The 9,598-nt window shown below is 42.7% G+C and overlaps 2 protein-coding genes across 2 annotated transcripts; one reads left to right on the forward strand and one right to left on the reverse strand.

Annotated features, from left to right (window-relative positions):
- Nucleotides 1–144: 144 nt before the first annotated feature.
- Nucleotides 145–4,015, reverse strand: med21 (mediator complex subunit 21). Its single transcript, XM_061077119.1, has 4 exons — nucleotides 3,938–4,015; nucleotides 3,514–3,628; nucleotides 2,452–2,552; nucleotides 145–838 (listed from the first exon to the last, which is right to left on the reverse strand). The coding sequence occupies exons 1-4, from the start codon at nucleotides 3,977–3,979 to the stop codon at nucleotides 659–661; spliced, it is 438 nt and encodes a 145-aa protein (XP_060933102.1). The 5' UTR covers nucleotides 3,980–4,015; the 3' UTR covers nucleotides 145–658.
- Nucleotides 4,016–4,033: 18 nt separating this feature from the next.
- On the forward strand, nucleotides 4,034–7,306 carry fgfr1op2 (FGFR1 oncogene partner 2). The gene is made up of 6 exons (XM_061077110.1): nucleotides 4,034–4,307; nucleotides 5,039–5,175; nucleotides 5,280–5,397; nucleotides 5,642–5,784; nucleotides 5,937–6,050; nucleotides 6,826–7,306. Exons 1-6 carry the CDS (start codon nucleotides 4,283–4,285, stop codon nucleotides 6,961–6,963), a joined length of 675 nt encoding a protein of 224 aa, XP_060933093.1. The 5' UTR covers nucleotides 4,034–4,282; the 3' UTR covers nucleotides 6,964–7,306.
- The last annotated feature ends 2,292 nt before the right edge of the window (nucleotides 7,307–9,598 follow it).

Consider the following 9,598-nt stretch of genomic DNA (forward strand, 5'->3'; position numbering starts at 1 on the left):
TGAGGATGAAAATCAGTTCTGAAGGTTGGATTGTTGACGTAGGTGGGGGAAAAGGAAATTCAAACAAAGTTGCACTGTACATAATTCATACTGAAAAATGAGACATTAGTTGACCTATAATTGTTTCAAATAGTGAAATCCACAGTTTGTTGAAGCTTTATTAAAAAAAGAATAAGGAAAAAACTGACAGCTACAGAAAACAAGTGATATCATATTGAGCAGCAAAATGAGAATTATGATTTTATTCATAAATATCTACAAAGGTTCATCGAGATGCAACTCAACATATACTGTACATAAAACATAAAAATCCTTTTAAACTCTCTTCTCAACACGAGAAAGCAGTTTTCCACATGGGTATGTGAAGATGTCTTCTTTCAGCCCTCTCCTGTTGGTTTTCAGGCCAAGACGTCTGTATCTGTAAATCTTTCTCAGCCAATTAACACTAAGGGCAGAAGAAAATATCATTTGGAGATCAATATATTCTGTAAATATCCAGACCTGTGAGAGAATATCGTCCACACCACTCTGATGGGCGCTTAGACACACCCAGCCTGTGTTTGAAGCTTTCATCTTTACAGTTTGGCCTCTGAGTGTAAATATAAAGATTCAAAACATGAGTGAAATTGTCCAAAAGGTGTAATCCATGTGTGGTGGGTCAGGATTCGGATGGTGAAGGCTGGCTTGGGGCTCCATTGCGGGTGCGGAGCTGAGACTGGGCTATGTCAGCCAGAGCGCTCTGGATCTTCTCCAGCAGCAAATCGCCACGGAAAACCACGTCCTCCAGACGAGCTGCTGCATCGTGGTTCTCCTCCTCCAGCTGCCGCAGACTGGCCGCCTGATGGGAGGTCACAGCAAGGGAGAAGCATTCAAAACTAGAACAACACTCCTCTACCAGGCCCAACAGTCCCTTTCAAGTAGTAACAAATAGTACATACTCATAAATATCAGTTCTCAAAAAATGATTTCTTTCAATGTGGTCAATGAATTTTGCTCTTGGGAAATTGGTGACAACGTCAAAACATGCCTCATCTCGCAATGTTAAAGAAAGTGGAAATACAACTACTGGATCTGCAAAGAATATATATTGGTTCTTTCCTGACCCATAACATATCCTTCCAGCAGGTTTTATGGTAATCTGTCGAGTACAATTTGCGTTTATACAGAAGGTTTATGAGGTTTTATTGTGTGTACTATGACTGATGCTATTTTGTTTCGTTTTCTAGAAAGTTGGTGTGCAAATAAGGACGGAGCTTCAACCTTGAAACAAATAAACCAAGGCTGCACCCCTTTGACCTTTTCTGATGATGATGATGATGATGTGACAATAACTGCATCCCTCAGGTTGTGCTTTACCTTCCTGCTCAGCAAATGTGCAGTTCCCTTGTTTAGAGGAGAGTTTGTGGTTGTTGAGCGTTACTAGAAGCTTTGAAGAGTCAGGGAATGTGGATCCTGACCTGACTGATCGATCCCGAACTGTCTTTTAAGTCCCAATAAACAAATTAAATTATAATGATTGCATTAGGTTCTGAGACTTTTAAAAGTAGAAGGATGCCCAGACATTTTCACGTAAATACTTATGACTCTTGTTTTTCCTGTTGAAATGTTTTTTAGTAGTTTTTTTCTCACTGTTAAGGGCTGAAGTCGTTACACCTTGTAAAGCCCTATTACACAGTTATTTGTTAATATGGACGAAACCAAAATAATTCAATTAATTGAACATTTGTGGTTCTGTAAGTTATTCATTTAGTGTTACTGCACGGCTGACTCAGTACATCTGACAAGAAATTCACAGTGCGTCTTGAGGAAAGCTTCTTAAGGGTTAGGAAGAGGGATGATTTTAGTTTGACCCAAAACCCTCTTATTTTCTCAGAGCAAACATAACCCTGTAAAAAAATCTGTATTTTTCAAACCCTTAACTGTAGTGAAGACAATCATTCTGTAAGAGTTTAAATAAGATACATGACAATAACATAAATATACAGAAAAACATAAACTGACTGACTGAAAACTTGAATCCTTGTGTGTGTTAGCAGCCTCTAGGATTCTACAAATAATTGACCAGAAGAGGAGCCTGGAAAGAGACAACAATAACGTGGTTGTTTATTTAAAACCCATGAGTAGGCATCACTCTGCCTGTCAGAGCCAGAGCTGTCAGTGCAGGAAGCAGCTGTCTGAGCGTTCACCTGGCTCCCTCTACAGGCCGAAAACTAGAAATACCAGCGGAACTTTTGTGCATTCCCTCTGTTTAAGTAATGGCGTTTGCACATTTAAACCAAAGTCTCCCTGAGGTAAATGTTCCATAATGACCAAGTTCAAACATTGAAGATGTCAACATGCAGAGAAGGTGGGTGTAGGATGAACAGGTTAGTAGATCCTACCGAGTTAAGACTGGCATTGAGAAAATTGAGGATGATAATGACAATGAAAGATGCTTGTGTATGTGCTGACCTGCAGAGCTGCTGTGGACTCCTCACTGGGGAGAGAGTCGATTAGTACGTCCACATCTTTGGCTGTTCTGGCTATCAGGGCTGCAAACAGCTGGGCATATTCTGGACAGATGAAAAATAAATAATGAATACAATACAAGGTGCAAGGTTGAACATAATTGAGGGGCGCAGAGCTACATTGTGGTTACTCCTGTCTCAATTTGCAAAACACAAATACAGATAAACAAGATAAACAATGATAATTAAATATGTGTCTTGTATTCTGTGCATCTCTCAAGAGAGAGAGAGGTCCCAAACATTTTGTGGTGGCCACAAGCCAATAAATGTATGGTCACTGATTAATTGACAAATAGTAGCAGGTCAGATGACGTCAGCTGAGTAGACGGTCCGTCATATGGTAAATGGTAAATGGTTTTGTATTAATATAGCGCTTTTCTACTCTGATGATGACCAATCAAAGCTCTTTACAGTACAGTTTTACATTCTCCCATTCACACACACATTCATACAGTGCATCTATTAGCAGCACTTTGTTGTTCTATGAGGGCCGAATCGGGGTTCAGCATCTTGCCCAAGGACACTTCGGCATGCAGATGGGGAAGACTGGGGATCGAACTCCCGACCTTCAGGTTGGAGGACGACCGCTCTACCCCTCAGCCACAGCCGCCCAGGAAATGTATTGACGTTAACACAGTGTAAAGAATGGGGCCACATCGTCAAACAACCTATAAATGTGGCTGCAGTGATCGGATTTCTGGAGTCATTTGAACTTAGTGCTGTCGGAGGAATGGATCACTCAGGACGGATGTTTATACCAGGTCTGAACTGGGTCAGAAATCTGTAACTTCCTTTCTTAACCAATAGCCACAATGTCCTTGCACCTGTACTTTTTGAACGATATTTCTAAATATTGTTCCTGCAAATTCATAATATCACAGACTGAGTGTGGTAGGGAAAGTATATTTTGTGACAGTACAAACTTGCTGATTTCTCATTTGAATGAGAGAGTAATGACAATATGGAATAAGGAAGATTTGCATCCCAGGACGGTTAGATAGATCACCTTCGGTGGGGTTGGCGGGCTGGTCCTTGTTGATGGCCGTCTGGATGTTGTTGAAGGAGGCAGGAGGAGCACATTGCTGCAGGACCCCGATGGCGTTACAGAACTGATCCGCCAGCTGCACACACACAACAACACACCGTCACTGAAGGGAGCTTCACACGGAGACACGTCTTTACGTCTGTGTCATTCTGCGTCACACTGAAAACTACGATCTGAGAGTGAACTTGTTTCATGCTGCGGCCCCCTGGTCGTTAGCTACCCGGTGATGTAGCAATGGTAACGGGTTAACTACCCGAAATACTGCGCGTACTACTTCACATTATTCACGGCCATCACATTATTTGACAAGTAAAGTTCACTTATAATCGCATCGTCGCCTATTTCGCTGCGGTTTCACTTTAAAAATCCCTAAAATTGGTCTTACCGAGTTGACAGCGTCTTGAAGCTGCGTTAGCCTGTCCGCCATGTTTCCTGTGATTTGACCACATATCGCGAGAGTGTCACGGCAGTGTAAGATCTCGCAGGACTCGACGCGACTTGGAGGCTTTAGTTGACTATTTTCGTTGAGATTAGCTGCGGCTCCTTGTAGCAGCTCCGGGCTGTTTACACCCGACAAGAGCAGCGTCCAGCCGAACCGCTCCGTTCAAATCTCCGTGTGCTACAAGAGATAACCGAGCTGCATCGCCAACCTTGATGGGGACCGGTAACAGCCTGTAGCTAATGTTAGCTACCAAACATCAACAGGAAGCAGCGGCTAAGCTAAATTCCAATGTCTTGCACTTTGAGCTCTCCAGGTACAGCAGGTTATTCCTGAATTCATTTCCAATCGGTCTAAGTATAATAAATGACAGTTGTACCAGCATGTTTAGAAGATGAGCCTAAATTGAATTGTTATTACAGCTTTAGCCTGGTTTGTTATCAGCTAATAAGTTAGCAAAGACTCAGGGTTGTGTAGCTTTCAACGCGACTTGAAATAGAATAACGAGAGTGTATCTGTATTTAACACAGTGGAGACAAACCTACTAAATATATCACTTACAACTGAGTGATGTAAGCTCGAGTGAATTAGCTGACACAGCAGCTGTCATCCAAGGTGGGACGAGGTTAGCAAACCAGCTAGATAGCGTGCGTTGAGTTGTTGGTCAGTTCCCTGCTAAATTATTGATATTAACTTAGTTTTGGTCTTTTTCAGATCAATCAATGTTAGTTTAATTCATTTCACTGACTTACCTTACTTCAGTTTCGATTTGTGTCTTTACATGAAGTCAGAAAGTGATTTAAGGGATAGATTGATGAGGCATAAATTAATCTTCAATATTAATCATTGATCATTTATAATGCATTTAATTGATTGGTGTTTAGGCTACTTTGGTATTTAGTACACTGACATATCTCTGATCAACAATGGCAACATTATCCAGGTACAACGTGAGGAGCCCACTCTTCCTTTTCAAACTCGAAGCAACAACGCTGCTCTTGGTGAACTGTCATAGTTCCTTCTAATGATTAATTGCTTTTTCCTCAGGCATGAACTGTACCTTGGAGAAGGTCTTGGCAGATGCCAAATCCTTAGTGGAAAGGCTTCGTAACCATGACAACGCCGCTGAGATGTTAATCGAACAAACAACATCCCTCAACAAGCGAGTGGACGCCATGAAACAGGTAGGGTGTCACTATTTTCCTGTTATAATCTTTATATTTAGCAATTTAGACGTCTGCCTTTCAGTTGTTTAATTGGGGTTGTTTTGTTTCTTTCTTTTTGGCAGTACCAGGAGGAGATTGACTCATTGAACCAGGTGGCACGACATCGGCCTCGTTCCAGTCTGGTCCTTGGAATCCAGCAGGAGAACCGTCAGATCAGGGAGCTACAGCAGGAAAATAAAGGTTGGTGTGTGGAGTTTTGTGTTCATGAAGAACACAGAGGATACAGGACAAAAATACAAAGACACACAGTGGGATTCAATATTTTGGGAATTGCAGTAAGATATAAAAATGATCGATGCCTGTTTTACGTTTTTACATCCTGTATGCAAAAGCCAGAGGTGTGGTTGTTAATCACAAAAAGTGGACAGATTTTCTTGTAGGAATCTTTTTTTCTAGTGTTTTTTTCTCCTCTCTCTTCCTGCAGAGCTGCGGTCATCGTTGGAGGAACACCAGTCTGCGTTAGAGCTCATCATGACCAAATATAGGGAGCAGATGTTCAGGCTCGTCATGGCCAGCAAGAGGGACGACCCGGCCATCGTGACCCAGCTGAAGGAGCAGCACACCACGGTTAGTAACAGCTAGCGATGGCTGTAAGTGAACAGTAATATTGTAAATCTCTGTTAACCTCTTCTCAATTTTCTCAGTGGATTGTGAACTGACAAGATGCACCCCTGGCCTTTTGTTGATTAATTTACTTTGACCTTTTTTTGTTGTTGTAGGAAATGCAAGCACACATAGACAAGATCAACGAGATGGCCTCTGTGATGAGGAAGGCGATAGAGGTCGATGAAGGGCAGATATGTGAAGATGAGGAGAGGATTAAACAGCTCGAGGTAAAAGCCAATCCTGCCAAACCTGTTGCACGGGTTAATACAAATCAATTTTCAGATGCACATGAAGGATCAAAGTCAATATGCATGTTCCTCCTTGAAAGGTGTGACCTATGTTTTGTGACACTGTGGCTTTCTTACACCCATAATTTGTAAGCACAACATCAAAACAGACCAATTTCTTTCTAGCTTTGTTTGTTTGGTATGTGGTGGATGGGCACAGTGTACAATGGGTAACAGAGACTTTTAACGGAAAACTGGAAACAACGCTGATGAGATCGGTCTGAGTGAATCAGAACAGGAAAGTAAAAAGTCCAAAAGTCTCAAAAGTGATCTGCGAGATGCCAAAATGCTCCGTAGAGCTGAGAGATCATTCTTTGAGAGTTGACGCTACTAGCCACACACTCCTCTGTGCACATGGTCATTTGATCAAAGGTTAACTGAAGCCATTAGATCTTATCAACTGCTGTTAGTAGATGATGATGCTGTAAAAAAGTTACAGAAACTAAAGGACCCAGTGCCACTGGAGAGTTCAAAAAAAAAATGTCCAATGTAATGACAGCAGTGACATTGAGTCAATATCAATAACAATTTCCGTCACTTCGTTTGATGAGTATATTAGGGCCGTACGGAAGTGCAAAGTTTGTGGTATAGTCGTCAATGCAACTTACTTTCAACCACCAATATGCAACAATAGATGTACGAGATGTTTGCTGTTGTGGTTGTCCTGTTCCATCTGAACTCATGGCTGTACTTTCCCTGTGTTTGTGCGTTTCAGCTGGAGAACAATGGACTTCGAGAGCTGCTGGGGATCAGTCGCGAGGCCTTCCTCCTTCTGAAGAGAGAAGACGCATCCGAGAGCACGTCGCTGTCGCCGCTGCTGACCAGTGCCGACGTCAGCCTACGGAAAAGTTAGAGCCCGACCCCGGCCCCCTCCAACTGCTGCCACTATTGTGTATAGTATGTACAGTCCGTTGCCACAAACCACTTCACCTTTTACCCTAAAGACTCTTAACAATCCTCCTCCTCGTTGTGCGGCTGTATTTACGGCATAGTGCTACGGAGTTGCATCCCCGTCTGGTGATTGAGACACTGGCAGTGTGCGCACATCTTTCTTTTCTTTCTTTTTTTAATCGTTGGTACTCGTGTTATGTTATGTTTGCTCATCAGCATGCATGGACCTGTGGTGCCTGTGAGGTTTGAAAGTGTGAATGAGTAAAAGAAGGGCTTAAGTTCAAATAAACCTTTAAAACATGAAATTGTCTCTGCTGTTATGAACTTTGTGTGACACAGGTCTTCTGTTTGGGCTCCCTGTGCAAGTACTCCACTTCTCACTTTCACTACTTGTGTTATTGTTCCACACTATCAACAGCAGCTTAATAGCAGGAATAGATACAGCGTCTGACACGTATTATGGTGTAAAATCAAACTACCCCTTCCGCAACTTCTTCTTCTTTGTTCAGTTTATTGGCGGTTGGAAACCAACATTCTTCTTCTTCAAACTCGAGCCGAATATTTTTCTTCTTCTTCTTCTGTTGCCTATTATGGTATTTATTTTAATAGCTCAAAAACATTTCTTGAAATGGAACAAATAAAGTCAAACTGTGTTTTTACTGCTTTGAAATAACTCGTGACTTTGATGTTGTGATTAGTTATGGTCTGAGAGCTGATGTCTGCCACTTCCTCCAAGAACCACAAAGTTGGCCACAGTGTGTTGGCTGTAAGTGGCCGTCCACCCGCTATTCATGCTAGAAACAAAGATTTTAACAAAGCAATGGGCTGTTAGGAAATGAATTTAAGGGATAGTTCACAGAAAAATTAAAATCAATCACTATCTATGGTGATAGAGGGGTGGGTGAAGCGTTTCAATCCACAAAAGACATCTGGAGTTTTTGTGGTAAACGTAAAAATCAAATACAATTGAAGTTAATGGTGACCAGTACTTGAAACGTAAAAAAAATCTCAGAAAAAAACATTAAATGTCTCTAAACTGCTTGTGTGGTGTCATCCAACTATCTGTAAGTGCCGACGTTCAAATTCGACTAGAAATCACGTCATTCACACTATGTTTTCAGAGGCCGGCCACACACCGGACGCGTTAGCGTCGCGTGAGCGTCGCGTAAACGCTAGGCTGTCACACCGGACGCGTAAGCGTCGCGTAAGCGTCGCGTAGATCCCTAGCACGCTGGGGCCAGGCTGCACACCGGACACGCTGAACTCCGCGGCGGTCATCCTGCGATTCCTCCCCGTGATCACACATACAGCTGATATTTGTTATTAACTGAAACGGTGTCCCAGCATTTGTCCTTTTTAATGTTGTCTTTAAACAACACGGCCGAGGATCGTACAGCTCACTGTACTACTTCTCCACTTCAATTATTAATTTAATGTCATCCATCTTCAAGAACTTCTCCGCTGTTTGCTCAGTTCAATGTCGGGTGTCGAGGGTAAATTACGTATTCTCCACTCAAGCCTATGTGGAGACTACGTAGACACACACACACACACACACACACACACACACACCCTCTCTCTTTCTATCTTTATGACTGCTTGTGTGTCTGTATGGAGGGGCAGAGGGGGACATTTAATAATGTGATTGGTAAAATTGGTAAAATTAAAACTCCAGGACAACAGAAGGGGAATACAAACTATGGGATGCATATTTTATCATTTATATAATATAAAATATGTCCCCAATATCGTTTAAAATCATTTTTCACTGTGTTTCCCGGAGCGCTACGCTCGCGTCAAGCGCAAAAAATAGACTCGACGCCGAAACGATCGCTGCACGACGCGAGGCACTTTTGGTGCAGCGCTGCACTTCAGCGTCCGGTGTGGCCGGCACAAGGGATTAACGTGGGAGTGGATGGGAGCCAGCTGTTATTTAAGGCATGACGGTGCGCCTACGCGACGCTAACGCGACGCTTACGCGTCCGGTGTGTGGCCGGCCTGAGTCCTCAGATATCCACCTTAGGAGTTCACTTTCACAAGTCATCAATCAATCAATCCACTTTTATTTGTATAGCCCATATTCACAAATCACAATTTGTCTCATAGGGCTTTAACATGGTGTGATATCGTCTGTCCTTAACCCTCAGCAAGAGTAAGGAAAAAATACTAAAAACCCTTTTAACAGGGTATAAATACGTAGAAACCTCAGAGAGAGCCACATGTGAGGGATCCCTCTCCCAGGACGGACAGAAGTGCAATAGATGTCAAGTGTCACGTGTTGCCTTTTCGAGTAGAATTTGAAAGTTGGGGGGACATACACTTGGAGGACACCTCAGGAGCAGTATGGAGGAAGGTTATGTTATTTTGTTTACGTCCGAAGAAGGATTCACAAGTTACTCCAATTGTATTGGATTTTGCTGCAACGCCATTTTCCGCTGAAAGATGGTTCCTGGACTCTTCACCCACCCCTCCATCGGCATGGTGGGGAGTAGAGAATGAGTGAATTGTCATGTTTGATATATTGAAACATATTTTGGAGGGTTAGGAGGAGGAGGAGGAGGAGGGGGAGGAGGAGGAGGAGGAGGAGGAGGTTAGGA

The sequence above is a fragment of the Limanda limanda genome, chromosome 1 (assembly GCF_963576545.1).
Source record: "Limanda limanda chromosome 1, fLimLim1.1, whole genome shotgun sequence".
Classification (NCBI taxonomy): Eukaryota; Metazoa; Chordata; class Actinopteri; order Pleuronectiformes; family Pleuronectidae; genus Limanda; species Limanda limanda.

Coding starts and splice junctions, on each gene's coding strand:
- med21 (XM_061077119.1), bottom strand. CDS start 3,979: ATGGCGGACAGGCTAACGCAGCTTCAAGACGCTGTCAACTCG. Junction 3,629..3,937: donor TTCAAGACGCTGTCAACTCG/GTAAGACCAATT, acceptor GTGTGTGTGCAG/CTGGCGGATCAGTTCTGTAA. Junction 2,553..3,513: donor GCCCGCCAACCCCACCGAAG/GTGATCTATCTA, acceptor TCATCTGTCCAG/AATATGCCCAGCTGTTTGCA.
- fgfr1op2 (XM_061077110.1), top strand. CDS start 4,283: ATGTCTTGCACTTTGAGCTCTCCAG. Junction 4,308..5,038: donor TTGCACTTTGAGCTCTCCAG/GTACAGCAGGTT, acceptor CTTTTTCCTCAG/GCATGAACTGTACCTTGGAG. Junction 6,051..6,825: donor AGAGGATTAAACAGCTCGAG/GTAAAAGCCAAT, acceptor TGTGCGTTTCAG/CTGGAGAACAATGGACTTCG.